General features: G+C 42.5%; 1 protein-coding gene across 5 annotated transcripts; it reads left to right on the top strand.

The window, feature by feature from the left end:
* The first annotated feature begins 392 nt into the window (after positions 1-392).
* LOC118386371 (cyclic AMP-responsive element-binding protein 1-like) lies at positions 393-24,689 on the top strand. Of its 5 annotated transcripts, none has more exons than XM_035774078.2 (8): positions 393-993; positions 15,942-16,036; positions 19,276-19,446; positions 19,646-19,746; positions 19,836-19,984; positions 20,198-20,380; positions 20,601-20,757; positions 20,988-24,689. In XM_035774078.2, exons 1-8 carry the CDS (start codon positions 912-914, stop codon positions 21,130-21,132), a joined length of 1,083 nt encoding a protein of 360 aa, XP_035629971.1. In that variant the 5' UTR covers positions 393-911; the 3' UTR covers positions 21,133-24,689. The 5 variants fall into 5 exon arrangements, with proteins under 5 accessions (XP_035629971.1, XP_035629972.1, XP_035629975.1 ...); XM_035774079.2 differs by having other exon boundaries at positions 396-993; positions 19,300-19,446; XM_035774082.1 differs by lacking the exon at positions 393-993 and adding an exon at positions 1,476-1,619 and having other exon boundaries at positions 19,300-19,446.
* The last annotated feature ends 1,039 nt before the right edge of the window (positions 24,690-25,728 follow it).

Genomic DNA, 25,728 nt, shown 5'->3' with positions numbered 1-25,728 from the left:
GTGTAACGATAACATTATAGGCCTACTATGCTATTATATTTCGTTCTCTAATGTAAAATGCTAACGAATCATTCTTTACTAAACGAGCACACATGTAGCCTACAGTCTTTCATTATTCTCGCCACCAGAGAAAAGACAGGGACAAAATCCTAATTTACTTACCTCTAGTGTCACATTCTGACCATAGTTCTGTTATTTTATTCTTTGTTTTAGTATGGTCAGGGCGTGAGTTGGGGTGGGCAGTCTATGTTTGTTTTTCTATGTTGGTTTTTGTGTTCAGCCTAGTATGGTTCTCAATCAGAGGCAGGTGTCGTTAGTTGTCTCTGATTGAGAATCATACTTAGGTAGCCTGGTTTCACTTTTGGTTTGAGGGTGTTTGGTCCACACGGTACTGTGTTGGTTTGAGGGTGTTTGGGCCACACGGTACTGTGTTGGTTTGAGGGTGTTTGGTCCACACGGTACTGTGTTGGTTTGAGGGTGTTTGGTCCACACGGTACTGTGTTGGTTTGAGGGTGTTTGGTCCACACGGTACTGTGTTGGTTTGAGGGTGTTTGGTCCACACGGTACTGTGTTGGTTTGAGGGTGTTTGGTCCACACGGTACTGTGTTGGTTTGTGGGTGTTTGGTCCACACGGTACTGTGTTGGTTTGAGGGTGTTTGGTCCACACGGTACTGTGTTGGTTTGAGGGTGTTTGGTCCACACGGTACTGTGTTGGTTTGAGGGTGTTTGGTCCACACGGTACTGTGTTGGTTTGTGGGTGTTTGGTCCACACGGTACTGTGTTGGTTTGAGGGTGTTTGGTCCACACGGTACTGTGTTGGTTTGAGGGTGTTTGGTCCACACGGTACTGTGTTGGTTTGAGGGTGTTTGGTCCACACGGTACTGTGTTGGTTTTCATTTAAAGATTACATCATGAACACTTTGGTCCGCTCCTTACTACTCAGACGAAGAGGAGGAAGCCTGTTACATCTAGGCTGCTATACATATTTATTTGGTTTGTCTTTTGTTTTTCATTGAATGTTAGTGGTAATTAAACAATGTATTTAGAATTTATCCTTATTAATTTTCCAGAAATAGTTTAACCAGCTCCATGTATTCTCAAATAGAAAAAAGTAGTGGTACCTGTGCTCCAGGTACCACTACACCCCTGTTCCTACACTGTCAATGGTAGCAATTATTAGTCTTGTGTTTTTTAATTTTATTTAGTTAAGATCAATAATAAATACAAACCACAACCTAACAATTGTACTTGGCGGGTGCCAACTAGTAGCTACAGAGTAACCTCCCGAAATGTAAAAAAAAAAAAAAGATATGCTACATTGTAACCGAAAGATTACAAGTTGGACAGCGTTTGCGTGCAACGTGTCTAGCCTAAATGTTCGTTATTTTCCGCTCACTTTCGGGATCCCTTCGGTTAACTCCGTCAGCCATTCGGCTTGTTCCGCTCATCATTCGGTTGTTCTCGATTGTGCCGCTGACGATTTGATTTTCCTCCCTCTCGTTCTCTGTTGTTGTTCTCGGTGACGCGACGGAGGTGTAGCCTGACGCGGTCTCTTACGTGTCGGCCTGAATAAAAGTGGAGCTCCGAGGGCCCGGGAGTGACGGAGGGAGTCTGTATCGGTAAGAGAAGACTAGTGTCCGGGAGGAAGAGAGACAAGGCGCGTCCCAAATAACATATAACCTGTCCGGGTTCGGCCCGGAGGGACAAAGAGATCATGGCGGCGGGCTTGTTACTACAGGCAGTCATGCAGACATGGAGGGAGGGGAGGCTGCTGCGGCGGCGAGTAGCCTGGAAAAAGACAGGGAATGAGGAGTAGGCTAGCCCGCCAGCAGGATCGAGTGGGACGTTGCTTGTTTGGACTGCATATTATGTGATGCGATTTTACAAGCAAATTCGCCCTGTCATGAAATCATAGTCTGTCCCTATAAAGATTGAAGGCTAATTTGCGCGTATTTGGTCTTGCCCAGCAGGTTAGCCTGTAGAATAGCAATGAAAAGGTAGCTGTCTAGATTGCATGTAGCCTACAATGTAGGGGTTAAAGCAAACTCTACTGCTATATAATGTTTGTTACGAAAAATCAGGGTATTCTTGAACTTCAATTCTTAAAGTGCAAGATTATGTATCGGCTCCATAATATGAAATTGACATTTTTGTATTTTTGGTTTTGTCCTCTAGTTAAATCAACTATTTTGGGGGGGAGGAGCGTTGTTGCTTGTCTAAAATAAATTAACCGAGATACGAGCCCAGATTTGGATGTGGTTTATGTGTCTAAATGCCTGGGTCGCTACAATATGTCCCTACAATAATATGGCCCGTCATACTGGTCTATTTGTTTCTAGTCGTTTTGTTTGCCAAAACAATCTTAAGCAAGTGTAGTCTAGTCGAAACCTCAAACACAGGCCACTGGGTTTTTTTGCAGTTTTTTTGGGGGGATATTTACTTATTATACAGAATTATATTGTTTCATATTGCTCCCAAAAGTTGACCTAAATGATCTTGAACTAAAGGTAAAACCAATGGTAACCTGTATTGTATGTCACACAGAGGCGTCGGACCCACTCTCCATGTGGCTCTCTGCCTTGTCATTGAGTTTAGCCTATTTTCTAATCTACTGATTGCTAGTGATGTGCAGTTCGTGGACGGTTCGTTCTTCATGAACGACTTTTTCCTGACTTGAGAGATATGCTTCGTTTTTCAGAGTGACTCGTTCGTTTTAGTCGTTCGTTTGACCTGCTGGCCGCTTTGAATTGAACAGCACAATTACGCGCTCCTCCGTCTCAGTCAGTTATGTATATAAACCCAGGATTGCTGATGCTATGTGTTGGCCATTGAGAGGCCAAGCATGGGGTAGCTGCAGTCCAATATGGCGGCCGGAGTGGGTGTATGAAAAACAAATCATCTAATTAGGCAGATTTGTTGCCACTCCTGACCGTTTTGCATGGCTGATTGGGCTGCGCTACGAGACTATAGGCAGGCGACCAGTGCTGTATCGACGTGCCAGTTTACTTGAAGTGATTCCTGCAGCCTTCTATATATATATATCTAACTATCTATATTTAACTATTCAAGTGACAAATTCGTATTTTCAATGACAGCCTAACCCGAACGACGCTGGGCCAATTGTGCGCCACCTTATGGTTGTAATAGAGCCTGGATTCGAACCAAGGTCTGTAGTGGCGCCTCTACCACTGAGATGCCGTGCCTTTGACCGCTGCGCCACTCGGGAGCCATGCCTGCTGGGTATCAAGGTTGTGTTGCTGCTGGTTGCTAACTTGGCCATATTTTTTTTCTCTCGCGTGATTTTACTTCAAGAAGGATAGCAGCCTACACAAGAAATAACTAATACTGATAACCGTGTAGATGTCACGTTGATACATAGTCTACTGTCAATGGAAAGGTCATGAGGCGGCAGGTAGCCTAGTGGTTTGAGTGTTGGGCCAGTAACCAACCGTAAGGTTGCAGGATCAAATCCACAAGCTGACAAGGTAAAAATGTCTCGTTCTGATAGGAAGGGCCAGTATATCGTATTTTATTTTATACCAGTATTTATGCAGGGACCGATTTGGGTATTTACTTTACCTTCTATACCGGTATTTGAATGTTTGCTTTGTTAAATGTGAGACGCCATGTGCAATGTCCATTTTTATAGTTTACTTCGCAACTTAAGTCATCTCTTTCTCTCTGCGCCACTTTCAACACAGACCTAGCCACGCCCCCTGTCACTCAAGGAGCGCATTTGATGTTCCTCGAAAGAACGAGACTAGTGTTCAGTCTGCATGGTAGTGATAGGCATTCCGGCTCTTTTCAGTGAGCCGGCTCGTTCGGCTCAGCTCACCCAAAAGAGCCGGCTCTTTTGCTCCCAAACGGCTCTTTAGAAAGAAAAAAAAATGTATTTTTTTCAAGTAAAAACAGTTTGCGATAGTTTGACTATGATTGGTGTTAAAATAATTATAATGAAATTATTAAATTAAATCATACTCTACCTTAACCACAATGTATTTAGTTAGAAATTTAAAGTATAACTTTTTAATGTATATAAAAAAGTGCATATAAATCTAACCATTCAAATCGAATACAATCCGAACAACATAATAGAATATTGCACCATATCAAAGAAAAAATAAATAATGTGCAGAACTGCAGCATCCCACTGAAAACATTAAACTGGTCCTTCTTCTCTTTCTTCTTTATTGCCATGTTATAACCAGCAGCACACAGCAATGCTGACCAGATTTTTCTTTTATAAGAGATTCACTTTCGAGGGGCTGATGCGGTTTCTTCTCTCATTAGTTATTTGTCCCGTTTTCGAGAAGACCCTCTCAGAGGGAACGGATGTGGCCACTATGCAGAGTCTCCCTGTCATGACTTTAGTAATCCATGGGTAGACAGAGGCCTTGTTCTTTCACCAGCTCATAGGATCTGGCTCCTCCAAATAGGATCAGACCTCCATTATGGCATCTACTGAGGGATTCCTTCAAGCTGCATCTCCAGTTGCTCTCTCGTCAAACAGCAGACGTTTGTGGCACTACTGCTGGTGCTTCTGCTCCATCTGATCCCTCTTCTTCCTGGTGCCTGAGCCAGCTGACTGCTGGGGCTGTTCAACCCTGCTGCTGAGGTTATTCTTTGAAGAGCCTCATCAATCGCTCTGGCATCACTGAAGGCTAGCTTCTTAAACCTGGGGTCAAGTGCAGCGGTTTCTGATGGCACATGATTATATTCCATTGTGTGGAACTTTCTGTCCATTGATGAACATAGGGTATCCATCAACTCTATGTCACACGTGGTTGCATTTGCTTCTCTCTGGCGGCTGGCTGTGATTCGCTGCAGACCCTTACACAGGAGTATCATTTTTGAAGCTGTCACATTGCTGAAAAGAGAACAGTAACTTATTAGTTCATGTTTTGTCTACTGATACTACATTCTCATCTACTGCTCATATACATATAAAATACTGTATTAAATAATGATGTAGTAATAGCTGCTTACTGTACCACTTCACTAATCTTCACAGTGACCTGCTCAAAAGGTTCCAGGACTCTGCACACCTCCTCCACCACCTCCCATTCCTCTTGGGTCAGAACATCAACAGGTGCAATGTCCAGGGAATGATTACATTTACATTTAAGTCATTTAGCAGACGCTCTTATCCAGAGATTAGCATCCTTTGACTCAAGAAACTGCTTCAACTTATAAAATGTTGAATTCCACCTTGTAGTGCAGTCTTGTTAAGGCCTCAGCTCAGGCATCCCCATCTGGTGTTGTGTAGACTTTAGTTTTTCAGCACCTACTGTGCTCCTGTGAAAGTATTCCACAGCTGCTTTCACTTTGTCCACAGTGGGCTTCATCACCTTCAGAGCATCTCTTGCAATCAGGTTGATTGTGTGGGCAAGACATGGATGATGGGTCCATTTAAAAATGTTCATAGCTTTGGTTATGTTCGCTGCATTGTCGCTAACACAACAGACCACTTTTCCATCTACTTGCCATTCTCTGGCCACCCTCAACAGTTCCTCTGCCAAGTTCTCTGAGGTGTGTCTGAAGCTGAACTCAAAGCAGTCCAGAAGACAGCTAGAAAAATCTTCAATGAAGTGATATGTAACCGACCTGTGACACTATTACCCTTGATGTCCAGCAGTCAGTAATAAGGCAAACTGCAGTAGCTTTTTGGACTCTTTCCCGCCCTGAAGCCTGTGTGCTCTCGTACAGCTGTGGAATAAGTGATTTTGAAAGGGTTTTCCTGCTTATAATTGTGTACATTGGATTTAGAGTATTGCTATAATTTCTGAATCCTCTGTCCTCCACGATCGAAAATGGCTGGAAATCGGTGGCAATCATGTTAGCCAATGCAGTATCAATTTGGCCTTGTTTTGCTACAGACATAGGCTTTGGCATAAACTAGTCCATGTTTTGGCAAATTCTACACTGTGCTCTAACATTGTCTACATTTTTTAAATGCATCCAAATGCTACTGTGCTTCCGACTCATTTTCCAGCTGTTTTTTTTCACAGCTGTCCTTTCTCGCCTCGGCTGCTAAGTGTGTGACTGTGAGTGAGTTTGCTTGGCTCTCCCTTGCCCATCTTTGGTTCATTGGTTGACACTGGGTGTCTGACAGGAACAACAGGTGAGGCTGTTAGTCTGAGCAGACAGTCAGAACGGATGTGTGTGAGCTTGAGCATTTAAGCCTATATATATTTTTTTTTTTCGTTCTTTAAATTAGTTAATTCTATGAATTTAAATCTTTTGATTATTCATATCTTAATTTTGTAATACTTTAATAAATAGATTCGGCTCTTCTGATATGCGAGCCGGCTCTCAACGTTCACCTTCACCTTCTTAGAGCCGACTCGTTCTCGAACAACCCATCATGGTCAATGCAGCACATGCAACAGTGTTGATGACAGCAATGCTGTTTTCTCTTTGCTTCTTAATATAAATCAACTAGTGTTCTATAGTGACACTATTAGTTTGTGTTTCTTACATCAGCAAACAGCTAGTTTGTCTTTTCTTAGCACGTTGCCCTAAATCTTGTGAGACGCTAATTGTTTGCTGCTAATGGTAATAGCTAGCTAGCTAATAAATGTACTGAGTAAGAGCAAACGTAGCTAGCTAATACAGCATGATAATGCCAATGATGGTGTAGACCTAATCAGTATGTTGTTTGTGCAACAGTATCTTCTAAATCAAAGAGGAATATGCAAAGCAAGAAGTAGCTAAGAGAGAACATGCAATGTCGCCAAAGCTTATAGGGTCCCCTAGGAAACACTTATCAACACTTTAGTTCCTACCCTGTCACAGTAACTCTTCCCTGGCATTTTAATTCGTTGTCATCTCAAACACTGTATTCAAAGTGCCCACTATTATATTCTAAATATAGAATTAGAATAGTCATTCTATTTCCATGATTCCAACAGTTTTGCTCGAATTCGCAAGTCAAATCGCGTTTGCAACATTTGGTTAAAAAGAAGTCCTAGATGATTTTCCCATATCGTGCAGCCCTACGTGGCAGTGTGGAAATGATCTCAAATGAGCAGTGGTGTAAAGTACTTAAGTAAAAATTATTTCAAGTACTAACGTCATTTTGTTTGTTGGTATCTGTGCTTTACTTTACAATTATTATTTTTTTGACAACTTTTACTTTCCTACATTCCTAAAGAAAATACTGTACTTTTTACTCCATACATTTTCCCTGACACCTAAAAGTACTCCGTTACATTTTGAATGCTTAGAAGGACAGGAAAATTGTCTAATTCACGCACTTGTCAAGAGGACATCCCTGGTCATCTACTGCCTCTGATCTGACGGAATCACTAAACACAAATGCTTTGTTTGTAAATGATGTCTGAGTGTTGGAGAATGCCTCTGGCTATCCTTAAATACAAAACAAGAAAATTGTGGCCATCTGGTTAGCTTAATGTAAGGAATTTGAAATTATTTATTCTTTTACTTTTGATACTTAAGTACATTTAAAAACACCAACTTTTTACTTTTACTCAAGTAGTATTTTATTTAACTGACTTTCACTTGAGTCATTTTCTATTAAGGCACCTTTACTTTTACTCAAGTATGACAATTGGATACTTTTCCCACCACTGCAATTGAGTGCAGGAAATGAAGAAATTCTAAAGGTGCTGAAATTGGTTTTGGTTGAATTGAACAGTATAAAACCATCAGAATGGAGAAAGACTCATTGAAATCACTTAGAATGTATGTGTTGCCACCCTGGGATCACTCACTACTCATAAAGCACCCTGGGATCACTCACTACTCATAAAGCACCCTGGGATCACTCACTACTCATAAAGCACCCTGGGATCACTCACTACTCATAAAGCACCCTGGGATCACTCACTACTCATAAAGCACCCTGGGATCACTCACTACTCATAAAGCACCCTGGGATCACTCACTACTCATAAAGCACCCTGGGATCACTCACTACTCATAAAGCACCCTGGGATCACTGACTACTCATAAAGCACCCTGGGATCAACACAATGGTGTGGGGCCCTTCTCTCCAACTTAACAAGCTGTCCAACAAGGCATGGGAAGTCTACCTAGTGGCCAATCTCAAATGTAGAACTGACAGTAAAAATACGCCCAATTTAAAAATAAAAAAATACTGTGATATAATATTTTGCCATATCACCTGCCCCTGAACAAGGCAGTTAACCCCATTAAAATAAGCAACAGTACACCCATCAAGCTGTCAATACTTTTAATCCAAAATAAACAATCGTCAATACTTTTAATCCAAAATAAACAATCGTCAGTTTTCTAACTGAAAATGTACCATTATTTGTGTAAAACTAGCAGTTATATTCGACTAAGACTCATCCTCGGGCTTCAAAACAGAAGTCAGAACTTGTGCCGTATAATAGCTCAATGTACGGTAGTTGTGCAGTAAAAAACACGCACTTCACAGCTATAACGGAAATATACAAATAAATGATACAACCAATAGCATCTCACTAGCTTGTGTTTGGCCCCACCCACCTCCTTGCTTGTTCTGCCCAATATAATTAGTTTCCTCCCATTGGAAACGACAGGCTCTGTCTGGTCTATCTTGGGTTAGTTATAAAAATCTTTACCTCTACCTCTTCACGGGTCAGCCATATTTGCACTCCTCCTAGATGGATTAGCTGACAATGTTGGGAAAACCATGTGCGCGCTTCAATAGGGCAGAAGTCTGTGAGTTGTTGTCATTCCGGATGGCCAGGTAGCTACCAACAATTACAAGGAACTGTCATGTGGTGAATCGTAAGTGACCAGTTTCATCTTGTTCTTGATGTCTTGTTTAGAGGTGTTTTCACTGATTCCATGTTAATGCTAATATGGCTACAATTTGCTATAACAATCACAGCAGGTGCCCATTGTGCAAGTTTATTTATGTTTTCAATAAACATTGGATGCAAAATATAGTTTACATGTTGTCAACAATCTAAGCCGACCACAGTCTGTTTTGCCCCATAGTTGCGCACACCTCAGTTTTGTTGCTAAACAACCAACCCGTCTATAGGAATACATGGAATTCTACACTATTTCAGTTAAATGAGGACAAAGTTACGGTGCATTCAGAACCATTCCCCTTTTCCACATTTTGTTACGTTACAGCCTTACTCTAAAATGGATTCAATATGTTTTTCTTCATCAATCTACACACAATACCCCATAATGACAAAGCAAAAACAGGTTTTTAGAAATGTTTGCAAAAAAACAGAAATACCTTATTTACATAAGTATTCAGACTGTTTGCTATGAAAATCAAAGCTTAGCTGCTGTTTACATTGATCATCCTTGTTTCTACAACTTGATTGGAGTCCACCTGTGGTAAATTCAAATGATATGGAAAGGCAACCACGTGTCTATATAAGGTGCCACAGTGCATGTCAGAGCAAAAACCAAGCCATGAGGTCCGGACGGAGGCCACTCCTCAGTAAAAGGCATATGACAGCCGCTTGTAGTTTGCCAAAAGACTCTCAGACCATGCGAAACAACATTCTCTGGTCTGATGAAACCAAGATTGGAGGAAACCTGGTACCATCCCTACTGTGAAGCATGGTGGTGGCAGCATCATGCTGTGGGGATGTTTTTTAGTGGCAGGGGACTGGGAGACCAACACCATCATTGACAAACAAAGCATGTGCTTAGTGAGTCCTCCAGATCAGAGGCAGTAGGGATGACCAGGGAGGTTCTCTTGATAAGTGTGTGAATTAGATAATTATCCTGTCCTGCTAAGCATTCAAAATGTAACGAGTACTTTTGGGTGTCAGAGAAAATGTATGGAGTAAAAAGTACATTATTTTCTTTGGGAATGTAGTGAAGTAAAAGTTGTCAAAAAACCCAAAAAACGACATAAGTAGTACTTTAGTATTTTTACATAATTACTTTACAGCACTGGTGCCAAGCGTGTAGAATCATACTCAAGAAGACTCAAGGTTGTAATCACTGCAAAAAGTGCTTCAATAAAGTACTGAGTAAAGGGTCTGAATACTTACGTAAATGTAATATTTCCGTTTTATTTGTTATAAATTCTGCAAGGGAAAATTTTAAAAAACAGTTTTTGCTTTGTCATTATGGGGTGTTGTGTGTAGATTGACGAGGGGGGAGGAAAACTATTTAATCCATTTTAGAATGAGGCTGTAACGTAACCAACCACATGTGGAAAAAGGTCAAGGGGTCTGAATACTTTCCAAATGCACTTGAAGTATTTTTGTTGTTGTTGTAGAGGAGACAGTAACATTAGTCATCTAAGATGTTTTTAGAAATATGCATTAAGGTATCTATAATAGAATACATCTGGCAAAAATGAATGTAGACATTTCTATAGTTTCCCAAATATTTTTTACAATGGTGTGGGAGAGCCAAGCTGGAGGCATGGTGGCTTCAACACAATGGTGTGGGAGTTCCAAGCTGGAGGCATGGTGGCTTCAACACAATGGTGTGGGAGTTCCAAGATGGAGGCATTGTGGCTTCAACACGATGGTGTGGGAGTTCCAAGATGGAGGCATTGTGGCTTCAACACGATGGTGTGGGAGTTCCAAGCTTGTGGCTTCAACACGATGGTGTGGGAGTTCCAAGCTGGAGGCATGGTGGCTTCAACACAATGGTGTGGGAGTTCCAAGATGGAGGCATGGTGGCTTCAACACAATGGTGTGGGAGAGCCAAGCTGGAGGCATGGTGGCTTCAACACAATGGTGTGGGAGTTCCAAGATGGAGGCATGGTGGCTTCAACACAATGGTGTGGGAGAGCCAAGCTGGAGGCATTGTGGCTTCAACACGATGGTGGGGGAGTGCCAAGATGGAGTTGTGGCTGGTGGGGAGAGCCAAGCTGGAGGCATTGTGGCTTCAACACGATGGTGTGGGAGTTCCAAGATGGAGGCATGGTGGCTTCAACACAATGGTGTGGGAGTTCCAAGATGGAGGCATTGTGGCTTCAACACGATGGTGGGGGAGTGCCAAGATGGAGGCATTGTGGCTTCAACACAGCACCCCTAATTAGTAATCTAGTGTGTATATTTAAATCATTGGGCTCAGCATCTGCTCTGACCACCAACTGTCTGTCATGTGCGCGCAAAGAAATAGATCATGCTGCAGGCAGCATAGAGAGGGAAAATGCATGTTTAGAGCTGATAAATGATCACACGGTGCAAGAGTGAATGCAGTCAATTGATTATTGAATGTTGTCAATGGACACAGCTTTGTAGAACCAAAACATGCATAGCCTGCCTCTGCTCAACACTCAAACTCGAATGAATCGTTGGATGGCTACTGCAGTTCGCAAATGATAGCTTATTGGGCAAATCTCTCTCCTGGGGCAGTCAAAAAAAATTGCATTCCGTTCATAATCTATTCCGGTGGCGGCCACACCTAGACTTCGTTTCAAATGTCTAAAAAAATAACCTTATTTGTATGCTTAGCAATCACAGTTTCACTCACAGTTTTATACGTTTCACTCACAGATGTCAGATCCCATAAAGATGAGAGCTCCAATATGGTGAACGAGAGGCTTGAGGAATCATGATTATTTTGAGTTTTTAGTTCATCGTTCGCCGATAGGGGATCCAGCGTGTTCTGGGCATTACTGAATCAAATTAACCAAATGAGTCTAAATATTTTGACTGAAAGAGTCTAAAAGATCCAAGTCAATAATAAGAGCCGTACTTCCCATCACTACTGAATGTGCCCTTTCGAGAGGATCACTTTTGTCAAGTCCACTTTTCAATTGTGTTGCATTATGGGAATAAAAATTGTCCGACTTGCACCTACATATCTTCTAGCAGGTTACCATTTTTCGTCATGAATCTTGTTCTGGAGCCAGCTCATAGCTAGCACAGCCACAAAGTCATCAAATCTGATTTTAAACCTAAGATAAACCACACTACTAACCCTAATGCCTAACTTTAACCACACTACTAACCCTAATGCCTAACTTTAACCACACTACTAACCCTAATGCCTAACTTTAACCACACTACTAACCCTAATGCCTAACTTTAACCACACTACTAACCCTAATGCCTAACTTTAACCACACTACTAACCCTAATGCCTAACTTTAACCACACTACTAACCCTAATGCCTAACTTTAAATTAAGACCAAAAAGCACATTTTTGTTTTCATACATTTAGCAGTATAGCAATTTTTACAAAATAGCAATTTTTTGACTTTTCAGCTGGCCTACTTGATTTACAAGGCAGAGTGAGTGACATTGGCTGTTTCTCTTCCTGTGTCGGTACCTGGCACCTCTTCCATTACCTTTCTTTACCACTGAAGAGAAGGGCTTGTGGCTGCTGGCCCTCTCTCCACAACCAGACTTCCATGTCTAACAGCCAACCAACGCTCACTGGCAGTAGGTGGATTTACAACATGGAATTCTCTGACAGAACTAGCTCTGTTGGGATGGCAAACCAGACTGGCAGCACAACAAGTCACAACACATCAGTCGTGTCGTGTGGTGAATCATTTCTCTGACTAGTCTGGAGACATAGCATGTTGACAAGACAGTGGTAGAGAAGGAGAAAAGGGTTTTGGAAAGCAGGGGAAGAGACGGCCTGTAGGGGACAAAGCCAATGCATGGTATGTTGACAAGACAGTGGTAGAGAATGAGAAAAGGGTTTTGGAAAGCAGGGGTAGAGACGGCCTGTAGGGGACAAAGCCAATGCATGGTATGTTGACAAGACAGTGGTAGAGAAGGAGAAAAGGGTTTTGGAAAGCAGGGGTAGAGACGGCCTGTAGGAGACAAAGCCAATGCATGGTATGTTGACAAGACAGTGGTAGAGAAGGGGGAAAAGGGTTTTGGAAAGCAGGGGAAGAGACGGCCTGTAGGGGACAAAGCCAATGCATGGTATGTTGACAAGACAGTGGTAGAGAAGGGGGAAAAGGGTTTTGGAAAGCAGGGGAAGAGACAGCCTGTAGGGGACAAAGCCAATGCATGGTATGTTGACAAGACAGTGGTAGAGAAGGAGAAAAGGGTTTTGGAAAGCAGGGGTAGAGACGGCCTGTAGGGGACAAAGCCAATGCATGGTATGTTGACAAGACAGTGGTAGAGAAGGAGAAAAGGGTTTTGGAAAGCAGGGGAAGAAACAGCCTGTAGGGGACAAAGCTAATGCATGACATGTTAATTATTGGGTTTCTCGCAGTGCGCATGCCTGCCAAGTATCTGAGTCGGTCAGACTCGTGGAGTCGAGCAGCAGCTTGCCTATTGGTGAACATTTTGAAGCCTAAAAGTTCAGAAAAGGAAGACATTGGGATGCATAAATAATGGCACACTATGTTTGACCAGAGCCCTATGATCCTTATGGGGCCCTGGTCAAAAGTAGTGCACTGTATAGGGGATAGGGTGTCATTTCAGATGTAGCCATTAGGTGGATCTACAGGCCTTCTGCTGAACAAGGTGCCCCAGAGGACTGTGGGGAAATGTCAGCTGCCCAGACACACACTAGCTGCAGGGAGGAAAGGGACACAATGAAATGAATGACTTCTCCAGGGAGCGTGTTTGTGTGCGTGTGTGTGTGAGAGATGTAGTGGTCTTCACAGGTCCAACAAGTTGAACCCGTTTTGAAATCGACCTGTGTCTTTCCCAACCGGACCCAATATGCATATTTTTTTGTTGTGTATATATAGACACGTTCTGAATGGACCCGAGGACAACTAGACCCGTTCCATATAGACCTGGTTAGATCCAGACCCAATCCAATCTTTCCTGACTGCATCAAACTGGGAAAAGTTAGATAAGCTAGCTCGATAGCTAGGAGGGAGGGAAGCAGTAGAAAAGTTAGATCAGCTAGCTAGATAGCTAGGAGGGAGGGAAGCAGTAGAAAAGTTAGATAAGCTAGCTAGATAGCTAGGAGGGAGGGAAGCAGTAGAAAAGTTAGATAAGCTAGCTAGATAGCTAGGAGGGAGGGAAGCAGTAGAAAAGTTAGATAAGCTCGCTAGATAGCTAGGAGGGAGGGAAGCAGTAGAAAAGTTAGATAAGCTAGCTAGATAGCTAGGAGGGAGGGAAGCAGTAGAAAAGTCATTTGTTTTGGGCTAACTGAGGCTGCATGCACTTTCTTATCCTACAGTTACAAACAACAACAACTCCATTCAGAATATTAAGTAGCAGCCTACCTGTTGGCTCTTGGTCATTGTAGGCTGTCCTTCTCCTTTAACATGGTGCGAGCCTCTATGACTGTAGCCTATTGCTGCTTTGATGACCTATGATTGGCCAATAACAACAACAAGCTACACGTGCCACTCTCATGAAAAGCAAAGAGCAGGAGCATAAATTATACCATTGTTCTCTTTCCATCTCTACTGCAGCAGTCACGTTTGGATCTATATTGGTACTTCCGAACAAGTAATTTGAAATTACACATACCCGAGACCCATGACAATCACATCAGACCCAGGCCCGTGACATTATTTAGAATTCTTGATCCGAACCCTCTCGGGTATAGGTGGATCTGCGAAGACCTGTAAGTGTGATGCACTCATGTGTTTATAACCCAGAAATTGTCCACTTCCTCACTCCACTACAGTGTTGGTCTCTAAGGTATTCCTCAGCCAGAATGGAAGGTTTTTTCTTTGTAATCATGGCATCAGTTTTCCAGTGGTTGTCTCAGGACATTCCTAAAATAAATGACATTGTCAAAGGGTTGCCCTCACTCCCTCACTTACACATACTGTATATTTACAGTATATACACTGAGTGTACAAAACATGAAGCACAACTTCCTAATATAGATATACATATATATCCCTGTGTCGAAAGCATTCCACAGGGATGCTGGCCCATGTTGTGTCAAGTTGCCTGGATGTCATTTGGGTGGTGGACAATTCTTGATACACACATGGGCAACAGTTGAGCGTGAAAAACCCAGCAGCATGGTACTTCAAAATCCTGTATCTTGCCCATTCACCCTCTGAATGGCACACACATGCACAATCCATGTCTCTATTGTCTCAAGACGTAACACTGTTTTATTTAATCTGTCTCCTCTCATTCATCTACACTGATTTGAAGTGGATTTAACAAGTGACCTCAACAAGGGATCATAGCTTTCACCTGGATTCCCCTGGTCAGTCTGTGTCATGGGAAAAGCATCTTAATGTTTTTTTATAAACTGTGTGGGTCGAGCCCTGAATGCTGATTGGCTGACCGTCATTGAATATATCAGATCATATACCTTGAGTATGAGACAACATTTATTTGTACTGCTCTGGTAACCAGTTTATAATAGCAATAAGGCACTTCAGGGTTTGTGGTATATGACCAATATATCATGGCTAAGGGCTGTATCCAGGCCCTCTGTGTTGCGTCTTGATTAAGAACAGCCCGTAGTCATGGTATATTGGCCATATACCACACCCCCAGGCCTTATTGCTTAAGTATACTCAGTGTAGAAGACTATGATAAAGCTCAGGAATAGCTATGAGCGCTGTCTGTGACGGTGCCATATTAACCTTCACTCGATCTCTCAGTCACATCTGTGAGAGGTACAAGCTATCATGTTGACATTTAAGTGACACACGTCATATACAACTTTGTCAGTTATAAACAGGCTCATTATACACATCTTATTTCAGTTATTAGCTACTTTATTCATAAAAACTGGAAGGACATCTGTGGTCGTAGTTTTATATGGATGTGTACAAACAAACACTTGGCTACCAGACAGAGAGAAGCTTTCCACTGACTAATGAACTCTACAGGAAGATTAATGACATGCATTTATCACAATGTGCTATTACATGATAATACCAGTTGTGTTGAAGTCTTCAGAATATTTACTTGTAGAAAATACTACTAAGCAGTAAGGCTACTACCATTTTGTCAATAAAAACCAGCTGAAAGGATCATTAGCATTACTGTGATTTTCTCCTTGTTGATCATAACAAGATATGCATCAGAAAGTCTTCTGTAACCCTCTTGTACTCCGCTCCCCTTTTCCCCAACAGCTAAGTCGATGACCATGGAGTCGGCAGCAGAGGTTCAGCAGGGAGGAGACACAGCCGTGTCAGAGACAGACATCCAACAGATCGCCCACTCACAGGTTAGTACCCTGCCACATACTGGTACAGCACCTCATCACTACTACCACTCACAGGTTAGTACCCTGCCACATACTGGTACAGCACCTCATCACTACTACCACTCACAGGTTAGTACCCTGCCACATGCTGGTATAGTACCTCATCACTACTACCACTCACAGGTTAGTACCCTGCCACATACTGGTACAGCACCTCATCACTACTACCACTCACAGGTTAGTACCCTGCCACATACTGGTACAGCACCTCATCACTACTACCACTCACAGGTTAGTACCCTGCCACATACTGGTACAGCACCTCATCACTACTACCACTCACAGGTTAGTACCCTGCCACATACTGGTACAGCACCTCATCACTACTACCACTCACAGGTTAGTACCCTGCCACATACTGGTACAGCACCTCATCACTACTACCACTCACAGGTTAGTACCCTGCCACATACTGGTACAGCACCTCATCACTACTACCACTCACAGGTTAGTACCCTGCCACATACTGGTACAGCACCTCATCACTACTACCACTCACAGGTTAGTACCCTGCCACATACTGGTACAGCACCTCATCACTACTACCACTCACAGGTTAGTACCCTGCCACATACTGGTACAGCACCTCATCACTACTACCACTCACAGGTTAGTACCCTGCCACATACTGGTACAGCACCTCATCACTACTACCACTCACAGGTTAGTACCCTGCCACATACTGGTACAGCACCTCATCACTACTACCACTCACAGGTTAGTACCCTGCCACATACTGGTACAGCACCTCATCACTACTACCACTCACAGGTTAGTACCCTGCCACATACTGGTACAGCACCTCATCACTACTACCACTCACAGGTTAGTACCCTGCCACATACTGGTACAGCACCTCATCACTACTACCACTCACAGGTTAGTACCCTGCCACATACTGGTACAGCACCTCATCACTACTACCACTCACAGGTTAGTACCCTGCCACATACTGGTACAGCACCTCATCACTACTACCGCTCACAGGTTAGTACCCTGCCACATACTGGTACAGCACCTCATCACTACTACCGCTCACAGGTTAGTACCCTGCCACATACTGGTACAGCACCTCATCACTACTACCACTCACAGGTTAGTCTACACTGCCTCCCTGTCTCTCTTTCACACACTGCTACATCTACCACATACTGCTGCTACACACTACTACATACTCACTGACTGATAGGGTATGTGCTGACACTCCACACACACGGCAGAGATCTATGACTGACAGAGAGACGGTAATCAGCATGACCCTGTAGTACTAGAAATCTGGTCACCTACCAGAGGAGGCTGGTGGGAGGAGCTATAGGGGGATGGCTCATTGTAATGGCTGGAATGAAAGCAGGAGACAGTAAAATGGCCAGGTGACCAAGCCGAGACAGTAGGATGTCACAGAATATACTGTACAAACTTACATCACTCACACTACCGTTCCATTCTCAAACACACAAGAAATTCGTACAGTTGATGTCGGAAGTTTACATACACTTAGGTTGGAGTAATTAAAACTCGTTTTTCAACCACTCCACATATTTTTTGTTAACAAACTATAGTTTTGGCAAGTCGGTTAGGACATCTACTTTGTGCATGACACAAGTAATTTTTCCAACAATTGTTTACAGACAGATTATTACACTTCACTGTATCACAATTCCAGTGGGTCAGAAGTTTACATGCACTAAGTTCACTGTGCTTTTAAACAGCTTGGAAAATTCTAGGAAATGATGTCATGGCTTTAGAAGCTTCTGATAGGCTAATTGACATAATTTGAGTCAATTGGAGGTGTGACTGTATTTCAAGGCCTACCTTTAAACGCAGTACTTCTTTGCTTGACATCATGGGAAAATCTAAAGAAATCAGCCATGACCTCAGAAAGAAAATTGTAGCCCTCCACAAGTCTGGTTCATCCTTGGGAGCAATTTCCAAACGCCTGAAGGTACCACGTTCATCTGTACAAAAAATAGTACGCAAGTATAAACACCATGGGACCACGCAGCCGGCATACCGCTCAGGAAGGAGACGTGTTCTGTCTCCTAGAGATGAACGTACTTTGGTGGGAAAAGTGCAAATCAATCCCAGAACAACAGCAAAGGACCTTGTGAAGATGCTGGAGGAAACAGGTACAAACGTATCTAATACCACATTAAAACGAGTCCTATATCGACATAATCTGATAGGCCGCTCAGCAAGGAAGAAGCCACTGCTGCAAAACCGCCATTAAAAAAAGCCAGACTACGGTTTGCAACTGCACATGTGGACAAAGATCGTACTTCTTGGAGAAATGTCCTCTGGTCTGATGAAACAAAAATAGATCTGTTTGGCCATAATGAACATCGTTATGTTTGGAGGAAAAAGGGGGAGGCTTGCAAGCCGAAGAACACCATCCCAACCGTGAAGCACGGTGTTGGCAGCATCATGTTGTGGGGGTGCTTTGCTGCAGGAGGGACTGGTGCACTTCGCAAAATAGATGGCATCATGAGGACGGAAAATTATGTGGATATATTGAAGCAATATCTCAAGACATCAGTCAGGAAGTTAAAGCTTGGTCGCAAATGGGTCTTCCAAATGGACAATGAGCCCAAGCATACTTCCAAAGTTGTGGCAATATGGCTTAAGGACAACAAAGTCAAGGTGTTGGAGTGGCCATCACAAAGCCCTGACCTCAATCCTAAAGAAAATTTGTGGGCAGAACTGAAAAAACGTGTGTGAGCAAGGAGGCCTACAAACCTGACTCAGTTACTCCAGCTGTCAGGAGGAATGGGCCAAAATTCACTCAACTTATTGTAGGAAGCTTGTGGAAGGCTACCCTAAACGTTTGACACAAGTTAAACAATTTAAAGGCAATGCTACCAAATACTAATTAAGTGTATGTAAATGTCTGGCCCACTGGGAATGTGATGATAGAAATAAATCATTCTCTCTACTTTTTATTCTGACATTTCACATTCTTAAAATAAAGTGGTGATCCTAACTGACAGGGAATGTTTACTCTGATTAAATGTCAGGAATTGTGAAAAACTGTGTTTAAATGTATTTGGCTAAGGTGTATTTAATCGTCCGAATTCAACTGTACCCATACAGGCACAAAATAATGTATTTTATAAACGTACGTAGTATGGCCCAGAAAACCCCAAGTTTTTCCATACTAGGAGAGACTCGGGGGTTCTAGTCATAGGTGTGTCCCCCCTGGACAGCAGGATTATGTTTATGCTTTGCAGGTTTCCATGGCAGCGGGCCACGCCACATCCAGTGGTCCTACGGTCACCCTGGTGCAGCTGCCCAACGGTCAGACGGTTCAGGTTCACGGGGTAATCCAGGCTGCTCAGCCCTCGGTCATACAGTCACCACAGGTCCAGACTGTTCAGGTGAGTAGACCTTCTCATCTAACCTTTTATTTGTAGAGGTTTGTCTCATTAAGATAAAAAAAATATACCTACAACTTTAGCTTAGATACACCAACTTTGCACCCTGGGTACAACTCTGACCACCACAACAGGACACAAGAAGAACATACTGTGATGGAGCATTATTGCACAGCACTAACACCTGATTGAACTGTTTCAGATCTCCAACATCGCAGAGAGTGAAGACTCCCAGGAGTCAGTGGACAGTGTGACTGACTCTCAGAAACGCAGAGAGATCCTCTCACGACGCCCCTCATACAGGTACACTTTGATGTTTGCGTGATAATGCTGCACTGTGACGACTGTTAGTGTGCGTTTTATCTAACGTCTTGACCCTCTGACCCTAACAGAAAGATCCTGAATGACTTGTCATCAGGTGACACCCCGGGGGTTCCCAGGATTGAGGAAGAGAAGTCAGAGGAGGACCTAGCGTCTGCCATCACCACGGTTACCATGCCCACATCATGCCCTATCTACCAGACCAGCAGTGGCCAGTACAGTACGTCACCTTTGACCCTTCGTTCTTTTACTCAATAATGTCACTGACAAAGAGTTTATTTACAGTAAGAGGGTAGTTTAAGCAAGATCTTTAGTTGTTTATGTTGCAACCTTATTCACAAACTCTCTCTCATATCTCTCATTCTCTCTCGCATTCTCTCTCGCCCCCTTCCTTTCTTTCTATATCTCCCTCCCCCTCCCTCTCCTCTCTCAGTCGCCATCACCCAAGGCGGTGCAATCCAGTTGGCCAATAACGGAACAGACGCGGTCCAGGGACTGCAGACCCTGACCATGTCTAACGCTGCGGCCGCCCAGCAGGGCACCACCATCCTGCAGTACGCCCAGACCTCGGACGGCCAGCAGATCCTGGTGCCCAGCAACCAGGTGGTAGTGCAAGGTGAGTGGTAGTGCAGACACTGGCCTTACCTCTTTGAACTCACAAACAGACAACGGTGTCTTTGAATGGAATCAGTTTGAGCTCATCTAAAAGAGATAATGAGTAGTTATCCTGGGTGCCAGGTCATCTGTATATCAGTAATCCATTGCAACTGCAATGTAGTAGATTTCTAACAGATGGTTCCATATTTCACCTCCTGGATCATGCCATTGTTCCCCAGCTGCGTCTGGAGATGTGCAGGCCTACCAGATCCGCACGGTCCCCAACAGCACCATCACCTCTGGGGTAGTCATGGCTTCCTCCCCTGCCCTGTCTGGCCAGGGGGGCCCAGAGGTAGAAGTTACCCGCAAGAGAGAGGTCAGACTCATGAAGAACAGGTAAGGACATACAGTCAGAGTGAGGTTCTCTTTGGTTATGGTCCACTGGGAACTTCATCTAGCCAAACATTATAAGGGCTCATACATGCTACAAGTACAGCGCTACACCTGTCTGCATTAAGTAAAGTGTAACCAAGATCCTAGAGAGATGCTGTGTACCATCCCATACTAACTGAGCCAATAGCCAGAGGTTTCCCTGACTGTGTCTTGGTCCTTGTTGTGCCACACAGAGAGGCGGCCCGCGAGTGTCGCAGGAAGAAGAAGGAGTATGTCAAGTGTCTGGAGAACCGCGTGGCTGTGCTGGAAAACCAGAACAAAACCCTGATAGAGGAACTGAAAGCACTTAAAGACCTGTACTGCCATAAATCTGAATAGCCCCAAACTACCCCATCAGACTGCTCACCGACCTGTACAGACTCTGCCAAGCGTTTGCCCCCAGGCATGACCCCTGACATCAGAAGCAAGAGGATGTGAGAGAGAAGACAGAATGAAAATGGATTGATGGACGGGAGATCGGTGACGGACAGTGCTTTGTGGGAATTGTAGTTTTGTAGGTAAACACAACCACCCCAGCCAATACGTCCCCCAATCTCCTATCCATCCAATCTATTTTCACCATGTCTTCTCTCTCACATCCTCTTGCTTCCACTCCTTCTTCTCCCGCTCACTTGTTATCCACCTTTTCTTTTATCTTCTCTCCCAACTTGTCTCAATATTATCACATCGTGGAACACGAAAGATGAGGATTCATGTGTCAGTTGTGGATCCAGAGATAACGTGATGAAACAAAACACTAACTCTTACACTATTCAAGCTTCTTGTTTGGGGTTTGTTTACTGCGAAGTCAAGTCAGACTTCCCACAATGTTAGTCATTTTTTTATTAACCCGAAGCCTCTTATGTAATCACTAACAATGGTTAGCCAATCAAACAAGAGGGTTAGTGTCTGACTGTCCAATAAGCTCAAGAGGAGGTCAAAACAAGGAAGTCAAGACAGCCTCTAGAACCCTGGTATTGGAGTCCGTTAGGACATGTATATGAGATTGCTTTGCACAGTAGATCAGATGAGATCAGATCATGTTGTTTTGAGTTAAACCTCCATGATCAAGATAACCCATCAACTCAGAGTCATCTTCCATTTCAACTGTCTTGGGTGTTTTTTTCCCTCTGTTACTTGTGGATATCTGAGATTTTATAAGCTTTTGTTACACTCTAAAGATGTAGGTTGTTGCTGGGTGGCGGTGGAATTTGGATCCCATTGATCTACTAAAGGAAACACATTAATATCTGCAGATAGGAACCAATTGTCAGTACACTCCACAGACTGAAATTCACCCAAGTAAATCTTGCTGGAATAGATCATTTTGTTATCTCCGGCATAGATACATACACATATTTACAGTGTGTGAATGACTGTACATGCATACATATGATTACATATTACATAACAATACGTTACTAGGGTTACATAGGACTTGGGATCCATCTTCCAACGTCACATACTTTGTGTTCTGTTTACGATTGGATAAAGTAGTACCATATTGTATTTCATATGAGTTATTTTTCTTTTGATATTATTACTGTACATGGAGCCTACAGCATGTGTAGATTTTTGCTATGATATTTCTATTGATTTGGGAGAAAAAAATCTTATGCATAATATGAAATCAATATAGATTTACGTATTTGTATCATACACTGCAGTACATAAAATGTAAACAACATACAGTACATCTATATTCCTTTAGCTTACCAGGCTTATCACAATGCCAGCTGATAAAAGGCCTTTTTTAAACTCCTCTGCTCATCTTTAGGTTTTGTTAACCTAACGTAGCAGGCATTTCTCTCTTTCTGGTCCTGACGAGAAAAAGAAACTGTCAGGAGAGGTTCTCTTCTGCACTGTTGAACCAATCCTGTAAATGTGGAGGAGGAGTTAAGATGGAGTGTCGGCTTGTTAACGTCTGAAAACGGAAGTGTCGTCACAGGCTCTCTTTCCATTCCCCCTGAAAACCAGATGCATCCGGTAGAGTCCGAACCCGCACAGAGTGCCTTTTCTAGACAGACAAGTGGACAGCCTGTTTGAAGTTATTACGGACCCACAAGATATATCACTTCAATTATTGCTCTAGGTTTCATTTGGCTGTAAATGGCAATTTGATGTTTCCTGCCACACCACTCATCTGTACAGAGGACTGAGAGACCCAAGTGGTTGTAAAATCCTTGAGTGAACGTTGTAACAGGTTTACTACAAATGTATTTTATCACAGAGCCTGTGAAATGTATCTTTTTTTTAACTTGTTATATTTTTCCTTGTAGAAAAGGCAGCAACACCATGATACACCGAAGCTGTTTTCCTTTTCGTTAGGTAATATGTCATGTGTAACGTCACAGTGCAGGAAATGCATTTGTTTTAGTTTTTATTCATTGTGCTTTATGAATAAGAATTAATTTTAGACACCAGAACACTATGGCTCAGCCAATTCCAAACCTGTAGTATCTCAACACAAAACTTGATCTGTGGAAATAATCAGTACCAAAATCCTAGTTTGTTAGTCTTTTTGTATTCAGGAGGACGCATCGGGAATCTAAATATTTTCAATCTGGGTGAACCATGAAAAACAAATCAACACATTGGAATTTCAAAAACTATCTTCAATGTGAATACCCAGATTTATCTCACACTCATCTAACATCAAGCATTTGTTCCTGAGTTTTCAGTTTGCTGTTGGGGTGGGGATAAAGCCTATATATGACTGATGAAGTTTGTTAATGCTTTGTATTTTTACTGTGTTTGTATGTTGAGATTAAGTCAATCCAGTGTTGCTCTTTTTTTTATACATTAAAGGACTGTTTCAAATGTACTGTATTCATCACGTTATCTGAATGTTGTAAATAGGGAAGTGGGTTGGGGTGAAATGGTCACAGAAACAAGTGTGAATCTACAATGGCACCACTGTAATTGTGTTATTCTGTTGTGAGCAAATGGCAAAGCCATCCGTTGATTTGTATGGATAATCCCTCTTTCCTGGCCCTACAGTGCTTCACACAGACGACTTGACGTGATAAATTGCAGAGGTGATCTCTTCGCAGAGCTTTGTCAGGGTAGATTATGCATTCATGCTGAGGGAATGCAATTTGACACAAGCACACCTTGAGCCTCAGCTTTGCCGACTTTGGAAAAAACAATTATTTTATGACAGAAGAGCAGATCTGACAAGAGCAGGACCCAGTTTACCAAAAGCATCTTTTGAAAAAGTCTAAATTTCACAGGCCTCTGTGATAAAATACATTGTAGTAAACCTGTTAGAACATTCGCTCGAGGCTCTCAGCCCTCCGTACAGATGAGCGGTGTGGCAGGCAGCATCAAATTGATTTCTTAGCCACTTACAGCTAAATGAAACCTAGTGCATTTTGGGAAACCGGGCCCAGGTCAATGCCTCTAACAACACAGCATGTGAGATTTGCTTAAAAAGAACATGAATTGTCATCTTGACAAAATACCAGTGAAGATGCCAATCGGTCAATTTGTTTATTTGTATTAAATTCAGTTTAAGTACCTGAATTAATGGAAGAATATCTATAGCTTACAGTGGTTTGATTTCTGGAGCATTTTGAGGTTCATAGAAACCTGACTTTACTTCCTGCATGAACAGCCTGTCACAGCCAAACTTTGAACAATAAGCTATTTCTGAACTTTTATGCCCTGTTTGTATATTGCTAATTTTACAAGTTGTAATCTTTAAATACTGTTTATTGTACGTAATGTAATCCTGTTAGGGGAGATTTTATTGTGTTCCAGTGGTGTATCAGTCAGTTGTTTATACTGTGAACAGCATTACCTTGCTAAACACACCACACTCAAGACAGATTTGAAAGTGCTATGTAACACTTATTGTACCGCTCTTTTGGAAACAATAAATTGCATTCAAAGTGTCTTATTTGTCATCATTTTATAAAGTGATCAAACCTTAAAACATATAAGCTACAGGGCCTTATAGGAGCACTTCTGTTTTCACCCAATGAGAAACCTTCTGCTGCCCTGGATGTGTGCCAATACCTTTTCATACTAAGAACATAAAGTACCTTTATCAAGATTGGGTTGAAGAGAACATTTTTGACAAGAGTTCTGCTCTTTTTTTTGTTGTTGTCTAAAATGAAGCTATCTTATAATTCATGCCAAACTATAGCTCATAATCAATGGTACAAGTGAGGCCTCTGAGGTCCTATCGATATCCAATCCACCAACAGCCAGTTGAAGTGATAACATTGATTGAAACACTAAGTTTAAAAGGGCGCTGAGAGAGCTCTTTGGACAGACAGACAGAACAATGCCATGTTGTGGAGAACTTGCCATAGGGCCTGTAGTCATTAATCACATGCACCAGAGACTAGATACAGACTTGCTGAGGAAGCTCTTAGAACTGTTGACAGTGGTATAGAGGATCAATATGGTTGATGATCCCAGATGATATTACACACCAGTGACATCAACCAACACGACAGGATACAATTATGAGCTTCAATCCAACTCATACAGGCCTGCTTTTCCCTCTGCGTGAGTTTCTTATGATAGCTACATAATGTATTGCCCTCTTGTACAGTGGTATTTGAAAACCATTGCAGCAGAAGGCTATGTTCCCATTTTTAAACCAAAATGGTTTCAACCCAGTTCTACATTGTTTTTGATCTGTGCTTTCTAGAAGGAAAACATTTTCTGGCACTCTTTGTTTAAAGGGGCAGTGCAGTCAAAAACTAGATTTCCTGTGTTTTATATATACAGTACCAGTCAAAAGTTTGGACACATTCAAGGGTTTTTCTTTATTTTTACTATTTTCTACATTGTAGAATAATAGTGAAGACATCAACACTATGAAATAACACATATGCAATCATATAGTAACCAAAAAAGTGTTAAGAAAATCAAAATATATTTTATATTTAAGATTCTTCAAGGTAGACACCGTTTCCCTTG

Source organism: Oncorhynchus keta, chromosome 7, assembly GCF_023373465.1.
Source record: "Oncorhynchus keta strain PuntledgeMale-10-30-2019 chromosome 7, Oket_V2, whole genome shotgun sequence".
NCBI lineage: Eukaryota > Metazoa > Chordata > Actinopteri > Salmoniformes > Salmonidae > Oncorhynchus > Oncorhynchus keta.
The sequence above is the reverse complement of the archived record's forward strand: the minus strand, read 5'-3'. Positions and strand labels throughout refer to the sequence as shown.

What these genes read in the sequence shown, in the direction of transcription:
- LOC118386371 (XM_035774078.2), top strand. Translation starts at nt 912, where the DNA reads ATGAACACTTTGGTCCGCTCCTTACTACTCAGACGAAGAGGAGGAAGC. An exon ending in TCACGACGCCCCTCATACAG is followed by an intron (nt 19,747 to 19,835) that starts GTACACTTTGAT and finishes TGACCCTAACAG; the next exon opens with AAAGATCCTGAATGACTTGT. An exon ending in GTCAGACTCATGAAGAACAG is followed by an intron (nt 20,758 to 20,987) that starts GTAAGGACATAC and finishes TGTGCCACACAG; the next exon opens with AGAGGCGGCCCGCGAGTGTC.